The following is a 19,417-nucleotide window of genomic DNA, read 5'->3' on the forward strand; positions in this document are numbered from 1 at the left end:
CTGAATCTGGAGATAGTTTGCTGCACTGAAAGTAAAGGGGCTGAATAGTTTTGCACGCCCAATATTTAGTTTTTGATTTGTTAAAAAAGTTTGAAATATCCAATAAATGTCGTTCCACTTCATGATTGTGTCCCACTTGTTGTTTATTTTCAAAAAAAATACAGTTTTATATCTTTATGTTTGAAGCCTGGAATGTTTTGCAAATTCCGAATACTTTTGCAAGTGCATGTATGAAGTAGCTCTGTTGAGCGTAAAAGAGATCATTTGAAACAGGTCCTATACACTAGAGTTATTTGGCAACTTTAGCTGTGCGTGATACAAACCTTAGAATGTCTTACATGCTGACCATACCGGACGCGTCACATGGGCGAACGTTGCAAAATAAATGTACACATACATGTTATTCAAATACATTACATTTAAGTAATTTAGCAGACACTCTTATCCAGAGCGACTTACAAATTGGTGAATTCACCTTCTGACATCCAGTGGAACAGCCACTTTACAATAGTGCATCTAAATCATTTAAGGGGGGGGGGTGAGAAGGATTACTTATCCTATCCTAGGTATTCCTTGAAGAGGTGGGGTTTCAGGTGTCTCCGGAAGGAGATTCAAATCAGTTCACCCACACTGTTCGCTCGCGCCAACGAGCATCTGCGTTGTCAAGACGCTAAAATAGAAGTCAGTTGTATTTGTGACGATAAATGCGGTGCAAGTCCTGCCTCTCCCATCTCCTCATTGGTTTATAGATTCAGATAACCACGTGCCATCTCCTCATTGGTTATACCCACGTGGGTGATTGAAAGATGAACCGAGGTCGGTCTGTCGTTGTGGTAATCCTATGAAAGTTAGATGCCAATCGCCAAGAAGAAAAAGCCTGGAAGAAGGAGAAATGACTAGAAACGATTCGGATGACTAGAAACAATGAGAAAACGACCATTTTGTGTGTGGATTAATGTTCGGAGTAGAGGACCTTGTGCATTTCAGGTAAAATAACAACTGAACGTTTATATCCCAGGACAAATTAGCTAGCAACAGCAAGCTAGCTAAATAGGACAAATTAGCTAGCAACAGCAAGCTAGCTAAATAGGACAAATTAGCTAGCAACAGCAAGCTAGCTAAATAGGACAAATTAGCTAGCAACAGCAAGCTAGCTAAATAGGACAAATTAGCTGGCAACAGCAAGCTAGCTAGCTCAATTTCCATAAATGTTTAATGCTTTACGACCTGTCCCCAAATTAATATTTTATTTTTATTTATTGAACTAGGCAAGTCAGTTAAGAAAAAATATTTATTTACAATGACGGCCTAGGGTTAACTGCCTTGTTCAGGGGCAGAATGGCGGACGTTGGGCATGGACTTAGAAATCAAAACATACACTACATGCCAAAAGAATGTGGACACCTGCTTGTCAAACATCTCATTCTAAAATCATGGGCATTAATATGGATTTGGTCCCCCATTTGCTGCTACAACAGCCTCTACTCTTCTGGAAAGGCTTTCCACTAGATGTTGGAACATTGCTGCAGGGACTTGCTTCCATTCAGTCACAAGAGCATTAGTGAGTGTCATGCTGAAACAAGAATGGTCCTTGCCCAAACGGTTACCACAAAGTTGGAAGCACAGAATCCTCTAGAATATCATTGTATGCTGCAGTGTTAAGATTTCCCTTCACTGGAACTAAGGAACGTAGCCCGAAGCATGAAAAACAGCCAGAGACCATTATTCTTCCTCCACCAAACTTTACAGTTGGCACTATGCACTCGGGCAGGTAGTGTTCTCCTGGCATGGACAAACCCATATTTGTCCGTTGGACTGCCAGATGGTGAAGCGTGATTCATCACTCCAGAGAACGTGATTCCACTGCTCCATAGTCCAATGGCGGCGAGCTTTACACCACTCCAGCTGATGCTTGGCATTGAGCATGGTGATCTGAGGCTTGTGTGCGGCTGCTCGGCCATGGAAACCCATTTCATGAAGATCCCGCCGAACAGTTCTTGTGCTGATGTTGCTTCCAGAGGCAGTTTGGATCTCAGTAGTGAGTGTTGCAACCGAGGACAGACTATTTTTTGCGTGCTACGCTCTTCAGCACTCTGCGGTCCCGTTCTGTGAACTGTGTGGCCTACCACTTTGTGGCTGAGCCGTTGTTGCTCCTAGACGTTTCCACTTCACAATTACAGCACTTACAGTTGACCTGGGCAGCTCTAGCAGGGAAGAAATATGACTGACTTGTTGGAAAGGTGGCATCTTATGACGGTGCCATGTTGAAAGTCACTGAGCTCTTCAGTGCAGGCTATTCTACTGCCAATGTTTGTCTATGGAGATTGCATGGCTGCATGCTCAACTTTATACACCTGTCAGCAACAGGTGTGGCTGAAAAGCCAAATCCACTGATTTGAAGGGGTGTCCACATATTTTTGTATCTATAGTGTATATGAGCTGCATGATATGACTACCAGTAAAGGCTATTGATGATTTGAGAAAGTAGAAAAAAAGCTTGCTCTCTGTTCCTTGCCTCAGGCTGCACATGCTGTTCTCTCAACAAGTGATCATATATTCACTAATATGTAAAATTAGTTTTGATTTACAATGGCTCATTGTGAAAATGGCCAGGAACAAGGGAGGGGATAAAAGACATGTCATCCATGGAGGCTGCTTTCCCTCCAGCTCGTTTTTCAGGCTCCTCTGGTTATTTCACTCCAAGCATCAACCACTGTTTGAGGAGCATGCAGTCTCTCGCTGCGCGACAGGTGATATTCTGCCCAAATTCTGTATGTCATGGGCTCTCCAACCCTGTTCCTGCATTTACCCAGTGCTTAAATTTGGGAAACCTAGTGAAAACTGTTCGGGAACATCGACAGTGACATGTATTCACAACAAAACATTTCATTTAACTGTTGACCGCCCCTCTCTCTGCGTGCCAGAGAAGGGAATGAAGGAGAGAGATATTCTGAAAGGTCATGTTTCACCCAATTAATTATGAACATTAAAAAACAAAAAAAAGAAGCCCTGTGATTAGGATATTCAAAAATCACAGATTCACTATAACTCCAGTGTTAGCAGCCCTACACGATCAATGAACCAACAGCATGGCCTAGAACTCTACCTTCTCTCCCTGACGAGAACTTTTAGAGAGTAGCAGAAGATAACCAGTCCACCCAGTATGCATTATAATACAGTCCTCACTCAAAGGTCATTACTACAATTTGTTTAATTTTGAAATATAGGCTAGACCAACTAAAACCAGTTAAAAAAAAAATGTTTTTCTGCCGTGCATAATATGCGGTAGTCCATGTATTATATTTCGGGCTTAGGCTCATAGGCCTATGCATAAACTCGAATATGCTGTTTTGAATTAAATCATCACCTTAGCAAGCACTGTCCATTTGATTGTGTTTGGCTTTGAAACAAGGACCATGTTTTTTCACTCAGTTTCAACCTGCTGTTGAATTGTTTTCTTCATATTGATCAATCACAGTGAGGTGAGTTTTAAAAAGCAAGATACTGTTTTGATGATCAGTGTTTTGATGTGATTTTTGAATGCATTTGCATTGATGTCAGAGTGATTAGAGGGAAACTAGAGCCCTGAGTACTAGGCCATTAGGACCTGATGGAGGGATAACAGAGCCCTGAGTACTAGGCCATTAGGACCTGATGGAGGGATAACAGAGCCCTGAGTACCAGGCCATTAGGACCTGATGGAGGGATAACAGAGCCCTGAGTACTAGGCCATTAGGACCTGATGGAGGGATAACAGAGCCCTGAGTACTAGGCCATTAGGACCTGATGGAGGGATAACAGAGCCCTGAGTACTAGGCCATTAGGACCTGATGGAGGGATAACAGAGCCCTGAGTACAGGCCATTAGGACCTGATGGAGGGATAACAGAGCCCTGAGTACTAGGCCATTAGGACCTGATGGAGGGATAACAGAGCCCTGAGTACCAGGCCATTAGGACCTGATGGAGGGATAACAGAGCCCTGAGTACTAGGCCATTAGGACCTGATGGAGGGATAACAGAGCCCTGAGTACTAGGCCATTAGGACCTGATGGAGGGATAACAGAGCCCTGAGTACTAGGCCATTAGGACCTGATGGAGGGATAACAGAGCCCTGAGTACTAGGCCATTAGGACCTGATGGAGGGATAACAGAGCCCTGAGTACCAGGCCATTAGTGATCTGATGGAGGGATAACAGAGCCCGGAGTACTAGGCCATTAGTGATCTGATGGAGGGATAACAGAGCCCGGAGTACCAGGTCATTAGGACCTGAAGGTCGTTAGCAAGTTGGGTACTACCAACACATGTCGAGAGTGCATAAAAGGAGATTACAGTGAATCAATAGTCACGTAGAATTTTACAGCGGTCATGACTCATGATAGCCGGTGTGGCGGCAACTAGGGCTGTGGCACAAAGTTTAGTCAGCCGGTGATTGTCAAGCAGATACCTGCCGGTCTCACGGTAATTGACCGTTAGTTAACATTCGAGGTCGACCGATTATGATTTTTCAACGCCGATAGAGATTATTGGAGGACCAAAAAAGCCGATACCGATTAAATCGGCCGATTTAAAAAATAAAACATTTAAAAAACGTATTTGAAATAATGACAATTCCAACCATACTGAATGAACACTTCTAACTTATTATAATACATCAATAAAATCAATTTAGCCTCAAATAAATAATGAAACATGTTCAATTTGGTTTAAATAATGCAAAAACAAAGTGTTGGCGAAGAAAGTAAAAGTGCAATATTTGCCATGTAAAAAGCTAACGTTTCAGTTCCTTGCTCAGAACATGAGAACATATGAAAGCTGGTGGTTCCTTTTAACATGAGACTTCAATATTCCCAGGTAAGAAGTTTTAGGTTGTAGTTATTATAGGAATTATAGGACTATTTCTCTCTATACCATTTGTATTTCATTAACCTTTGACTATCGGATGTTCTTATAGGCACTTTAGTATTGCCTTTAGTATTAACAGTATAGCTTCCCTCCCTCTCCTCGCCCCTACCTGGGTTCGAACCAGGAACACATCAACAACAGCCACCCTCGAAGCAGCGTTACTCATGCAGAGCAAGGGAAACAACCACTCCAAAGCTCAGAGCGAGCGAGTGACGTTTGAAACGCTATTAGCGCGCGCTAACTAGCTAGCCATTTCACTTCGGTTACACAAGTCTCATCTCAGTGAGTTGATAGGTTTGGAGTCATAAACAGCGCAATGCTTGACGCACAACGAAGAGCTGCTGTCAAAACACACAAAAGTGCTGTTTGAATGAATGTTTACGTGCCTGCTTCTGCCTACCACCGCTCAGTCAGATTATACGCAATGCATGACACGCTAGATAATATCATCCACCATGTGTAGTTAACTAGTGATTATGATAGATTTTTTTTATAAGATAAGTTTAATGCTAGCTTGCAACTTACCTTGGCTTACTGCATTCGCGTAACAGGCAGTCTCCTTGTGGAGTGCAACAAGAGGCAGGTCGTTATTGCGTTGGACTCGTTAACTGTAAGGTTGCAAGATTGGATCCCCCGGGCTGACAATGTCAAAATCTGTCGTTCTGCCCCTGAACGAGGCAGTTAACCCACCCTTCCTAATGTGTTCTTAACTGACTTGCAAAATTAAAAAAAGATTAAATAAAAGGTGTAAAAATATATATATATATTTTTTTTTAAATCGGCAAAATCAGTGTCCAAAAATACCGATTTCTGATTGTTATGAAAACTTGAAATCGGCCCTAATTAATCGACCATTCCGATTAAATCGGTCGACCTCTAGTTAACATAGACACATTTAGCATCTCCTAGCTTGCACACATAGCCTACAAGCTACTGGTGCAGACCTTTGGAACATCTACATTGTAAAATGTAATATAGCCAACATCTTCACAATAAAGCCATTATTTATTTTAGACAGGTCAAAAGAAGCATGATATGAAGAAAATGTAGTCTATTACAGAATAACAGAATAGCACACTGACTTTTCCTTATGTTAGGCCCTGACCTGGCTATGCCAAATGGCTGTGGGCTACACTTGTTGATTTAGCAGACAATATTTGCTTAGAATTCCATGACATTATTTTATATGATTTTATAGTATTGAAAAAAGCATAATAAAATAGAAAGGATATTTTCTCCAAACCATTAGAGGGAGTGTTCACATGCGGCTATTCTGTGTTGAGCAGTTAAGTAACAGGTCCCCCTATATGCTTAATTTATAGTTATTTATGCAACTTGTTGTTCTACAAAACGTTGGGCTATATGTTTTGATTTTCAATACAGTCTAAGGCTGCGTGATGCGACTCTCTAATGATGATTTGAAAAAGGTCTCATGCAGGCTGTACACACTTCATCAGTCTCTCATTCACAATTTGACAAGCACTTGATAATGCCTCAAATTTTCCCACGGCATCCCCTTTATGTGGCCGTAATGCCCTCTAAAGAAATAAAATCCATGCCTTTTGCGGCTAGTGGCCGTTGAGCCCTTGGGCTGAATATAATAATTATAATTCCCTTCTCCCTGAGTGATGCGCGCTCCAAATCATCTCCCACTCACATGTCTCTCCATCAGGTGATCAGGTCTTTCTCACAGGCTACAAGTGAAGATCGACACATCGAGGACGCAACTATGCGTGTCCTTATCCATCTCCGAGGTGCATATTGAACATGTCCACATTTACTTTTCGGCAGCCAACAAGATGAGTGACCTAACGAACAGCAAAAGCACGAGCCTATGTCAATCTACTATACCCCATAGTACAAAAGTCGACCCATTCTATGCTATGCGAAAAATACATCTTCCAAAAATAGTCTGGGACAGTTGTGGGATGCGATAGATTCCAAATTAATACAACCACTAGCATCAAATTTTTTTTACGCAATGTTGATTAGGCTACTTCACATTATAAGCACAGTAACGTGCACATAGCAGTAGGCTATAAGCGCGAATGTTTTAATAGCGAGAAAACACTATTATCAAAAGTGAAAGCAAATGCAATTATGCATGTGAATGCTTTTATTATAAAGGTGCATTTTTATGGTGAAAATTAAGAGAATGCCAAGATTGTGCAAAGCTGTCATCAAGGCAAAGGGTGCCTACTTTGAAGAACCTCAAATATATTTTGATGAACACTATTGGTTACTACATGATTCCAAATGTGTCATTTCATAGTTTTGACGTCTTCAATATTATTCTACAATGTGTAGAAAAAAAGTCAAATTATGAAAAACCCTTGAATGAGTAGGTGCATCTAAACTTTTGACTGGTACTGTATGTGTGAGTTATTTTGATCTAGAATGGACCGTTATCATGCACCTGTCTCAAAACAGGGGCAGGGGGAAATACATGTCATCTATGCATTTAAATAGCCAAATTGAGGGTGTTTCTCCCATGGTTCATTTTCATGCCAGCCAGGTAGACTATACTCCTGATGTAAAGAGAAGCAATGTGCTTAATACTAGGAAGGTTGAGAATACAGTAGGCCTAGCCTATAGAAAGCTGATGGGATCCTCCTCTTTTTAATAGATGCCATCACTCTGTTTTCTCACGCAATTGCATAGCCTATGGTGTTTGATTAGATTTTTGGTTGCATTTGCATTGATGTCAGAGTGATTAGTGGGAGTACCTGGCAGTTAGCAAGTTTGGCAGGCTACCAATGACCATCAGCAGCATCAGAGCTTGGAGAAGCCTAATTACCGTGACTAAACGGTCACATGGAATTTGACTGACTTCATGGCTCAGGACCACCAGTGTGGTGGTAATAGGGTCACCAAAACAGCCCAAGCTGTGTTCTGTCAGAACACTCTGGGAGCTCCAATCAGTGTGCTGTGTTCTGTCAGAACACTCTGGGAGCTCCAATCAGTGTGCTGTGTTCTGTCAGAACACTCTGGGAGCTCCAATCAGTGCTCAATATTAGAAAGTGTTCCTAATGTTTGGTGTACTCAGTGTAGATGAGGATTATACACACAGAGATTCTGATCAATAACAATATGACTGGATTTCAGGCACTGATCAAGATATTTGTTTATACGTTGACACGGGAGAAAAGTGTCATTCAGTTGGTTCTGACCAAAAGCATGGATTTTGTTTCTAGAGAACAGTGTTTCTTACCTGAATCTTCCCACTTTAACCCAGAGGATGTCCTTGAAGTGTGGTTTCTTCCCAGCCTTGCAGTCGTTGCAGAACCAGCTCCCCTCGGGCATCTCGATGTTCAGACACTCTTGATGGAAGGCAGCAGGACAGGCCTCGCAGCACAGCAGACTGCCCCCTGCAGGGAGAAAGGAGGAGGTGCAGCTCAGACAACAAGTCAACCAGATGTGACCCAATGACCTCAGGATGGGGAGGCACAATGCTTCATTTCACTTCAACCTTTTTTACTCTGTGAGGAGCATAAGTCATCCACATATGATTTCCACCACACTCCTATTCAAACGATTACTCTACCTCTAATAATACCACCAACCCTTGCATAATGGACTCTGTAACACTGAAAACACCCAACCAATCAATCAACCAACCAGTCACCAACCTTCTGAGCAGACGAAGCACCAGCTGACGTTGATGTGTTCGTGGTTCTTGTAGTTCTTGCGGGGGGTGAAGTGGTTTGGACACAGGAAGCTGTTGTTGGCCAGGACAATGCTGCCTGCCGCCATGCAGTAGTCGTTTGCGTGGTACGCCACAGGGCAGCGCACGCAGCGGGTCAGACGACCTAGAAGAGGACCACAGGTCAAAAACCACACACACACACACACACCAAGCATCTCTACAGCCATGTTAGATCTGTATATAATGGAGACGGAGGGGACGGCTGACGTTTTTACAGGCTCCTAACCAACTGTGCTATTGTGTGTTAGTTTTTGTTTGCATTGTTTGTAACTCATTTTGTTCATAATGTTGCTGCCAATACATTTGATGACAGTTCCCCACGGGAGAACTGTATCCCCTAGCCGTCTCATGATTGAAAAGAACTTCTGGATATCAGAACAGCGGTAACTCGCCTAAGAACCGGACAAAGCGTTTTTCCTTTAAGGATACACTGCTTTGTCAAGACAAGGCACAAATCCCCATCAAAGATGGAGGAAAAGAGGGAGGAGGGCGGGGTGCCTGGTAAGAATTGCAGACGAGGAGGTTTTGCACGCCCAATTTTTCAGTTTTTGATTTGTTAAAAAAGTTTGAAATATCCAATAAATGTCGTTCCACTTCATGATTGTGTCCAACTTGTTGATTCTTCACAAAAAAAATACAGTTTTATATCTTTATGTTTGAAGCCTGAAATGTGGCAAAAGGTCGCAAAGTTCAAGGGGGTCGAATACTTTCGCAAGGCACTGTAACAGAGAGAATACTACAGACATCAAGAAAGCCAATCAGTTGATTACTGACACATTTTCCCAACAGTTTTGATAAACATGGCAAAATAGAAACAGGCCTATAACAGTTAGGATCAGCTTGATCTTCCCCTTTAAAGAAAGGACCCACAGTGGCTGCCTTCCAAGCCATGGGAACCTCCCCAGAGAGAAGAGACAGGCTAAAAAGGTCAGAGATATGCTTGGTGATGATAGGGGCCGCAACCTTAAGGAAGAAAGGGTCTAAACCATCTGACCCAGATGTTTTTTTTTGGATCAAGTTTCAGGAGCTCCTTTAGCACCTCGGACTCAGGTGACCGCCGGCATGGAGATACTTTGTAGCGAAAGATGGGGAAAAGAGGGAGAAGCATCGGGGCTCGTCGCATTAGAAGGGGTGGGAGATGAGGAAATGTTGGATGGGCAATGAGGCATTGCTGAGTCATATAGGAATCCTGACTTAATGAAGTGGTGATTTAAAGAGCTCAGCCATGTGCTTCTTGTCAGTAACAACCACATCAACATTGAGGGACATGGGCAGCTGTGAGGTGGAGGGTTTATTCTCCAGGTCTTTAACCGTTTTCCAGAACATATTGGGGTTAGACCCACAGAGAGAGAACTGCTCCTTAAAGTAACTAACTTTGGCACTTATTTCTCAAGACAAGAAATGAGCGGCCCGACACAGAGACACGAGGACAGCAGTACACACATAAATTCCGGCCTAATGACAATCGCCAAATCTTTTGTGTTACAGATGTCTATTTGACTCACGACAGTTTGTAGGCTGGAAACACTGAATGTGGCGAGCAGATGAACGTGTGGGGGTAGCCTAGTAAAGGAGACCTTTGAAGTGATTGTTGGACAATCAGATGAAAACATGGTTTTGTTTATGCCACAATAAAAGGGTAATACATTTTAAAAGTGAAATGACACATCTTTACGACTACGCCCACAGAGATCCTATTGAGTTAATAGTGCACAGATGTTGGTGCAAGCGTGCCCATATAGGATGTCTCTTACCGGGTAGAAATGAATTCTACTTTACCCCTGGTTCTATCAAAGCAGAGTGGCACTGGAACCTACTTTTAGAAGTGCAGGAGTTGAGGGGGTTGGTGATGTGGCAGGACAGACAGACGTGGAGGGAGCAGCGAACCCCGTTCCTCTGGGGCTGGGTGGGTGTGTGTTTCAGGATACACTCGTTGTGGTAGAACTTCCCACATACAGGCACCATGCACCGCTTCACACCGTCGCCAGACTTCTTACACACAAAGCACGTGTGGACACCTGCAATGGAAAAGATACACTCTGAGCTTTGTGATACACCAAAGCAGCATATATACAGTTGTGGGTATTGATACAGAATACCTTTGTCAGATGCAGAGATATGGTCTATGAGCATGGCCGTGTCACTGTACAGGTGTAAGAACTCAATAACAGTGTTAAGCCAAGGTGAATATGTGTATAGGTGAGGCTGCAACAGGTGTACATGGCTCCTGTAAGATTATAATGGTGCCAGGTAGTGGTGAAGAGCGTTAGGCCAGTAACCAAAAAGTTGCTGGTTCAAATCCCAGAGCCGAATAAGTGAAAAATCTGTCGATGTGCCCTTGAGCGAGGCACTAAACCCTAATTGCTCCTGTAGGTTGTTTTGGATAAAAGCGTCTGCTAAATGAGTCAAATGCAAAATGACAGACAGGTGTACAGGGATAGGTAGAGACTCACCTTTAGTGCATTCACAACAGATGAACTTCCCTCTCGGAGCTTCTGATAGGCCGATACACTGCAGGTGGAACGCCCCACAGCACTGGCCCTCACACAGCAGCAGCTCACCTGTCCTCTCACACACCTGCAAGACACACACACATATTTTAGTCAGTACTCCCAAATCTCATTCATCACCCGGCTATTAGGAACAGTTATTTCTGAACTAATGTGAGAAAGCCTGGAAATAAAACTAAAGAGCCATTTTTTTTACTGTTCCTGCCTCTACAAAATAGAAAGGTTGTGGCATGTTGTTGGTTGACCTACCTGACAGACATTCTCCTTCGTGGATGCAGCTCCTCCTTTCTCTGCTGTGTTCTTCTTAGTGCTGGAGACCAGGGACCCTTCACCAGGTAGGGAAAAACTGTCATTCAGACCAGGAGAGAACACCTGGAGGAGAGGTGTTATTACACAAAATATTTGTTAAGGTGTAGGGGTTTAGCACGCTGTTTTACAGCACTGGTACAATAATACCTCAGGTGAATGCTGACATCATAGCATGAAACTTGTGATCTTTTCACACAGGTTGAAAAAAGGTGTTTATGCTGACCTCAGGTTTGGGTGTTCTCTCTCCGTTGGTGTGGCTCTCTCCTCCCACCCCAGGACTGATCTTCTCGGTCTCTTCCTTGGGGGTGAGGAGCACAGTAGGGCTAGGGGGCCAGGCAGGGGAGGATGCCTGCAGAGAAACCATGCTCTCTGGAGTTGTCACGCTGGATACAGGCCCTTCTTTCTTCACAGACTTAACCTGTTATAGAAATCACATAAGAGTACCAGTCAAAAGTTTGGACACACCTACTGATTCAAGGGTTTTTCTTTATTTTTTACATTGTAGAATAATAGTGAAGACATCAAAACTATGAAATAACATATGGAATCATGTAGTAACCAAATAAGGTGTTAAATCTAAATATATTTTATATTTGAGATTCCTCAAAGTAGCCACCCTTTGCCTTGATGACAGCTTTGCACACTCTTGGCATTTTTCAACCAGCTTCACCTGGAATGCTTTCCCAACAGTCTTGAAGGAGTTCCCACATATGCTGAGCACTTGTTGGCTGCTTTTCCACTCTGCGGTCAAACTCATCCAAAACCATATCAATTGGGTTGAGGTCGAGTGATTGTGAAGGCCAGGTCATCTGATGCTACACTCCATCACTCTCCTTCTTGGTCAAATAGGCCTTACACAACCTGGAGGTGTGTTTTGGGTCATTGTTCTGCTGAAAAACAAATGATAGTCCCACTAAGCCCAAAAAAGATGGGATGGTGTATTGCTGCAGAATGCTGTGGTAGCAATGCTGGCTAAGTGTGCCATGAACTCCAAATAAATCACTGACAGTGTCACCAGCCAAGCACCACCACACCTCCTCCTCTATGCTTCATGGTGGGAACTACACATACAGAGATAATCCATTTACCTACTCTACGTCTCACAAAGACATGGCGGTTGGAACCAAAAACCTCAAATTTGGACTCATCAGACCAAAGGACAAATTTCCACTGGTCTAATGTCCATTGCTCGTGTTTCTTGGCCCAAGCAAGTCTCTTCTTATTATTGGTGTCCTTTAGTAGTGATTTCGTTGCAGCAATTTGACCATGACGGCCTGATTCATGCAGTCTCTGAACAGTTGATGTTGAGATGTGTCTGTTACTTGAACCCCTTGAAGTATTTATTTGGGCTGAAATTTCTGAGGTGCAGTTAACTCGAAAAAACTTATCCTCTGCAGCAGAGGTACGGTGGCTTGCGAAAGTATTCACACCCCTTGGTATTTTTCCTATTTTGTTGCCTTACAACCTGGAATTAAAATAGTTTTTTTTGGGGGGGGGGGGTTGTATCATATGATTTACACAACATGCCTACCACTTTGAATATACAAAATATTTTTGTGAAACAAACAAGAAATAAGACAAAAAAAACTGAAAACTTGAGCGTGCATAACTATTCACCCCCCAAAGTCAATACTTTGTTGAGCCACTTTTTTCAGCAATTACAGCTTCAAGTCTCATGGGGTGTCTCTATAAGCTTGGCACATCGAGCCACAGGGATTCTTGCCCATTAATCAAGGCAAAACTGCTCCAGCTCCTTCAAGTTGGATGGGTTCCACTGGTGTCTGGAAATCTTTAAGTCATTCCACAGACTCTCAAATGGATTGACGTCTGGGCTTTGACTAGGCCATTCCAAGACATTTAAATGTTTCCCCTTAAACCACTCAAGTGTTGCTTTAGCAGTATGCTTAGGGTCATTGTCCTTCTGTAAAGTGAACCTCCGTCCCCCATCTCTGGAAGACTGAAACAGGTTTCCCTCAAGAATTTCCCTGTATTTAGCGCCCTCCATCATTCCTTAAATTCTGACCAGTTTCCCAGTCTCTGCTGATGAAAAACATCCCCACAGAATGATGCTGCCACCACCATGCTTCACTGTGGGGATGGTGTTCTCAGGGTGATGAGAGGTGGGTTTGCGCCAGACATAGCATTTTCCTTGATGGACAAAAAGCTACATTTTAGTCTCATCTGAACAGAGTATCTTACTCCATATGTTTGGGGAGTCCCCCACAAGGCTTTTGGCAAACACCAAACGCGTTTGCTTATTTGTCTTTAAGCAATGTTTTTTCCTGGCCACTCTTCTGTTAAGCCCAGCTCTGTGGAGTGTACGGCTTAAAGTGGTCCTATGGACAGATACTCCAATCTCCGCTATGGAGCTTTGCAGCTCCTTCATGGTTATCTTTGGTCTCTCTGCTGCCTCTGATTAATACCCTCCTTGCCTGGTCCGTGAGTTTTGGCTCTCTCTCTCGGCAGGTTTGTTGCGGTGCCATATTCATTCCATTTTTTAATAATAGATTTAATGGTTCTCCGTGGGATGTTCAATGTTTCTGATTTTTTTTTATAACCCAACCCTGATCTGTACTTTTCCACAACTTTGTCCCTGACCTGTTTGGAGAGCTCCTTGGTCTTCATAGTGCCCCTTGCTTTGTGGTGTTTCAGACTCTGGAGCCTTTCAGAACAGGTGTATATATACTGAGATCACGTGACAGATCATGTGACACTAAAATTGCACACAGGTGGACTTTATTTCACTAATTATGCGACTTCTGAAGGTAATTGGTTGCACCAGATTTTATTTAGGGGCTTCATAGCACAGGGGGTGAATAAACGCACCACTTTTCCGGATAGGACCATCTTCTGTATACCACCTTTACCTTGTAACAACAGATTGGCTCAAACACAATTCAAAGGAAAGAAACTCCACAAATTAACTTTTAACAAGACACACCTGTTAATTGAAATGCATTCCAGGTGACTACCTCATGAAGCTGGTTCAGAGAATGCCAAGAGTGTGTAACGCTGTCATCAAAGGGTGGCTACTTTGAAGAACCTCAAATATAAAATATATTTTGATTTGTTTAACACTTTTTTGGTTGCTACATGATTCCATATGTGTTATTTCAAAGTTTTGATGTCTTCACTATTATTCAACAATGTAGAGAATAGTAAAAATAAAGAAAAACCCTGGAATGAGTAGGTGTGTCCTAACATTCGACTGGTACTGTAATTAGACCCGTTTCAGAGTGGCACTGTAGCAGTATAGATGTGTTAATATGGCTGTTGATTAGTTCATTCAGCCTTACCTGAGTGTCCCTGACTTCTGTTTTCACGTCTGTCTGTACACTCTGGTTCTTAAACTCCTTCTTCTTTGGAGGACTGACTGACACTTCCTCTATGGTGCATTCCAGGACCTTTTGAGATGGCTTCCTTGGCCTCTTCCTCTCCAGGGATACTGGGTCTGGGGAATGACCAGACATTTAAATACCCCAAATCTACTGTATCTGAAAATATGAGGAGGATTTGTTTTCATTATCATAACTACTTTCCCCAACGGAGCTACTTTCCCCAATATAATATATCTGCCTCTTGTATTAAATAAGACAGCATCGCCATGAGAGATGTTTTTGGAGAAAAAACATCTGACTGTCTGCCTACCAGAGGGCAGAGGAGGGTTTGCCCCATCAGATGATGAGTCAGTAGAGAAAGAGGTCACTGCTGGGGGTTGTTTGGATAATGATTCTATAACACGGTGGAGGACATCTTGAGACAGACTCTGTTTCAGCCCTGCTTGGGCCTGGGTTTTGGCTGGCTCCTCAGAGGTAGGGTCAGGGTGGGGCTGGCTGGTTCCCCAGAGGTAGGGTCAGGGGTGGGGCTGGCTGGTTCCCCAGAGGTAGGGTCAGGGGTGGGGCTGGCTGGCTCCCCAGAGGTAGGGCCAGGGGTGGGGCTGGCTGGCTCCCCAGAGACAGGGCCAGGGGTGGGGCTGGCTGGCTCCCCAGAGACAGGGCCAGGGGTGGGGCTGGCTGGCTCCCCAGAGGCAGGGAGAGGGGTGGGGTTGGGTGTAGAGGTGTACATTAGCAGGGCTGGGGCTGAAGAATGGCTCGGAGAGGTTTTGGAAGATTCCAGAGGTTTCTTTATTTTTTTCTTCGGGGAGAAGAATTGCTCCTCCTCTGTGGATTCCAGCAGTCTTTTGCTGGGTTTCCTCAGCCGTTTGTTTTCAGAATGTGCTGTGGGAATAAATAATTGATCAATCAAATCAATCTCTAAAAATAAAAAGCTAACATAAAACACTGCTGGTACTGAAACCTATTCAAGTCTTACCTGATGTGTCATCTTGCTTCTCCATCCCCAGGTTTAGATCAGGGGAGCTGATGGGGTCTGGTGTCCCTCCCTGGCAGTCTCTGTAGACCCCATTCACTTCCGCAAGCCCCTGCTGTGAGGCCACCCCACCCAGGTCCCCTGGATCCTTCCCAGGCTTCACCGGCCCCTGCTGAGCAAACGTCTGCCAGCGTTTCTTAGGGGCCACTTTGGTACCCGGGCTCTTGTCGAGGTAGGATGAGGAGTCAGCAGCGGAGGGGACAGAAGGAACAGGAGGGGGGCTGAGGCCAGGCTCAGCCAGGTCAGCGTGCCCAGAGACAAATTCCCTCCCCCAGGCTAGGTCGGCCAACTCGGTAGAGAGACCAGCGATGGTGGCCCTGAGCTTGGCTGGTGGCCTCGGCTTCCTCCGCTGCTGCTTCTCCACCGCGTTCGCCACCATCTGAGCCAGCACCGTTTTCCCTTCAAGTTTGTACGTGTCGTTTTTCATGATGGGTTTAGTTTTGGACTTGGGTTTGGCCGGTGTGCTCTTGGGTGTTGGCGAGCTCGCATGCTGGCCGTTTTGGATTTTGGTCCCCGTTGGTGTCCAGTCCCCACCAGCAGCAGTGTTCAGGGTGTCGTCTGGTGCTTGGACAGTGGCTATGACCATGGGTTCCTCCTGGATGAGGGCTTGCGAGGGAGGCATGGTCAGGGGCTTGCCCTCTTTCTCCCTGGTATCATGCATGTCCTTCAGGAGCATCAGGAAAGTACTGAACTTGTAATTAGGCTCAGGTTTAAAGTTAGTGTTAGAGTCCCCAGAGTCGCTCTCTTCCTTCACTAGGGATTTGAATGACAGCTCCTTGACATCCTTGAAAGTGTCCATGGGAGAGAGAGAGGAGGTGGGGGAAGAACAGGAGGATCTGTCTGAGACAATGTTCTCTTCCTTGACCTTAATAGAGGGTATGACAGGCTTACTGGACCCTGGAGTCACATCTTCTGAGTTTTTCCACGAGCCGTTGTGGAGGTGCTTCCAATCAGACTCGGGCTGTTTTTTAGGAGAGCTGTGACTAGCAGAGGATCTGGCTTTGTCTGGTGAAGAATCCCTGCTAGTAGACGACTCTGTTCTGATCTGAACAATATCGCTCACATCATCATCATCGTCAGAAGAATGCACATTAAGCCTATCGTTTGTCAAGTTTTGGCTTGAGGCCAGCAGAGCCTGTTTGAGATCTGTCTCTTTCTCTGCTTTCAGGGCCCTGGTCATCAGACGTCTGCTGGAAGAGAGTTGAAGAGAGGGCTTATCAAAAGCATTTATATTCTTCAGTTCAGAAGAGCTGCCCAACTTCTGTTTTGACTGTAAAACATTTGTGTTTTTTGTAGTTCTGTATTTGAAAAGGGATTTGTTTACTAAAATATTTGGGGATGAGGAGATGGGAACTACATGCCTAGGAACCACCATGACCACATGCCTGTGTTTGGCCTTTTCAGGAGGAGTAGCCCGCTCCTTCTTGCCCCCTTTCTCTGCCTCCTCTTGTGAGGGTTCAGGCGGTTTCTCTGCCTCCTCTTGTGAGGGTTCAGGCGGTTTCTCTGCCTCCTCTTGTGAGGGTTCAAGCGGTTTCTCTGCCTCCTCTTGTGAGGGTTCAGGCGGTTTCTCTGCCTCCTCTTGTGAGGGTTCAGGCGGTTTCTCTGCCTCCTCTTGTGAGGGTTCAGGCGGTTTCTCTGGGTCTTTAGCAGGTTTCTCAGACCGATTGGGACGCGCGATGGTTGGTACAGAATCCAGGTCTGCGTATGGAGAGTCCTTGGGATCCGCTCCTTTCAGTGGATCAGCTGCGGCAGCAGGCATTTGGTTGGCCGAGTCTAGGATGCTTAGTGACTCTGTGGGATTTCCACCTATATGACCAAAGATCTCTGCCAAACCCTTCCTCTTCTTCTTCTGGCAGGGTTTCTTTTTTCTGCTACTGTCGTTCGCTACGGTCAGGTCGGCAGCAGGGGGATGTTTGTTTCTGTTGGGGGGAGGGCTGAGGGAGGGGGGTGCAGTGAGCATAGAGGAGGAACAAGAGGGGGCCTCGGATGGTTTTTCATCAGGCAGTGGGGAGGACACCCGCTCTTCACTGTTAGAGGGCATGGAAGAAGAGACAGCAGTATTCTTCAGCAGGTCAGGTAGGAGAAACTCAGCTTCCAGCACACCGACTTTCCACGACTCAAACAGACGCTTGGGTATCTACAGGGGAGAGATGATAAAAGCCATCAGGAGAAAAACGGCAAACTGTCAATGACAGTTATTTCTAAATTATACGGAGTTTGTGGAATAGACAGTATTAGAGTATAATCTTCCAAATATGTTTTGTGAGCCATGCAACGAAACTATTCTGTACCTTTACAACAACAAAAGTGATTTGGGCTTTGAAACATATCACTATTAACAGCAACACACAATGCGATCTAAATGAAAAGCAACAGAAGTTGACAGTTGTCTGTAGTTAGTTACTGTGTATTTGTAGTCCTTTTCCCTCTGTTTCCCTCTCCGTCTCAGCACAGGCAGGTCTGTAAACTGCTCTCCTCCTGTGAAGGGGTAGGTCACTTTCCCAGGTACCCAGGCATGGTCTGCCATCTCCCCCAGAGTCTCCACGTAGTAGACACGACAAGGACGCCGACTGGGGACTGGAACAACAGAAAACACAAAGACAACTTGTTTTAACATCGATATATATATATTATGAATGGTAAATTATGATATTAACTTGATCAAAAGAACGGTGCTCAAAATATTCTAACTGTTGGCCATTACACAAAGATGAAGTAAGCTGTCAGGCTGAGAGCTGATACATTGCGTTGAAGTAGTTTATAGATAACTGTCTGAGGATGACCCCTCATGCTATATACCACAAACTGTGTCCACTTTGGAGTGAAAATCAACAACATGTATAGGATCAAGGTGGTTCTTTCTTGCTGTTATATCCCCCACAGAACCCAGAGGAGAGCTTCCCTTCCTTCCCCCACAGAACCCAGAGGAGAGCTTCCCTTCCTTCCCCCACAGAACCCAGAGGAGAGCTTCACTTCCTTCCCCCACAGAACCCAGAGGAGAGCTTCCCTTCCTTCCCCCACAGAACCCAGAGGAGAGCTTCCCTTCCTCCCCCCACAGAACCCAGAGAGCTTCCGTTCCTCCCCCTACAGAACCCAGAGAGCTTCCGTTCCTCCCCCTACAGAACCCAGAGAGCTTCCCTTCCTTCCCCCACAGAACCCAGAGGAGAGCTTCCCTTCCTTCCCCCACAGAACCCAGAGGAGAGCTTCCCTTCCTTCCCCCACAGAACCCAGAGGAGAGCTTCCCTTCCTTCCCCCACAGAACCCAGAGGAGAGCTTCCCTTCCTTCCTCCACAGAACCCAGAGGAGAGCTTCCCTTCCTTCCCCCACAGAACCCAGAGGAGAGCTTCCCTTCCTTCCCCCACAGAACCCAGAGGAGAGCTTCCCTTCCTTCCCCCACAGAACCCAGAGGAGAGCTTTCGTTCCTCCCCCTACAGAACCCAGAGGAGAGCTTCACTTCCTTCCCCCACAGAACCCAGGAGAGCTTCTCTTCCTTCCCCCACAGAACCCAGAGGAGAGCTTCCCTTCCTTCCCCCACAGAACCCAGAGGAGAGCTTCCCTTCCTTCCCCCACAGAACCCAGAGGAGAGCTTCCCTTCCTTCCCCCACAGAACCCAGAGGAGA

General features: G+C 45.0%; 1 protein-coding gene across 1 annotated transcript in view; it reads right to left on the reverse strand.

The window, feature by feature from the left end:
* The window catches only part of LOC135545497 (histone-lysine N-methyltransferase NSD2-like), a 35,226-nt gene that overhangs the window by 10,853 nt on the left and 4,956 nt on the right, over nucleotides 1-19,417 (reverse strand). Inside the window, 11 exon segments of the mRNA XM_064973132.1 lie at nucleotides 8,116-8,272; nucleotides 8,534-8,713; nucleotides 10,428-10,628; nucleotides 11,064-11,187; nucleotides 11,370-11,492; nucleotides 11,653-11,847; nucleotides 14,726-14,880; nucleotides 15,078-15,263; nucleotides 15,266-15,646; nucleotides 15,741-17,934; nucleotides 18,202-18,374. Of these exon segments, the coding sequence (XP_064829204.1) occupies nucleotides 8,116-8,272; nucleotides 8,534-8,713; nucleotides 10,428-10,628; nucleotides 11,064-11,187; nucleotides 11,370-11,492; nucleotides 11,653-11,847; nucleotides 14,726-14,880; nucleotides 15,078-15,263; nucleotides 15,266-15,646; nucleotides 15,741-17,934; nucleotides 18,202-18,374 (4,069 nt within the window).

This window comes from Oncorhynchus masou, chromosome 9 (assembly GCF_036934945.1).
Source record: "Oncorhynchus masou masou isolate Uvic2021 chromosome 9, UVic_Omas_1.1, whole genome shotgun sequence".
Classification (NCBI taxonomy): Eukaryota; Metazoa; Chordata; class Actinopteri; order Salmoniformes; family Salmonidae; genus Oncorhynchus; species Oncorhynchus masou.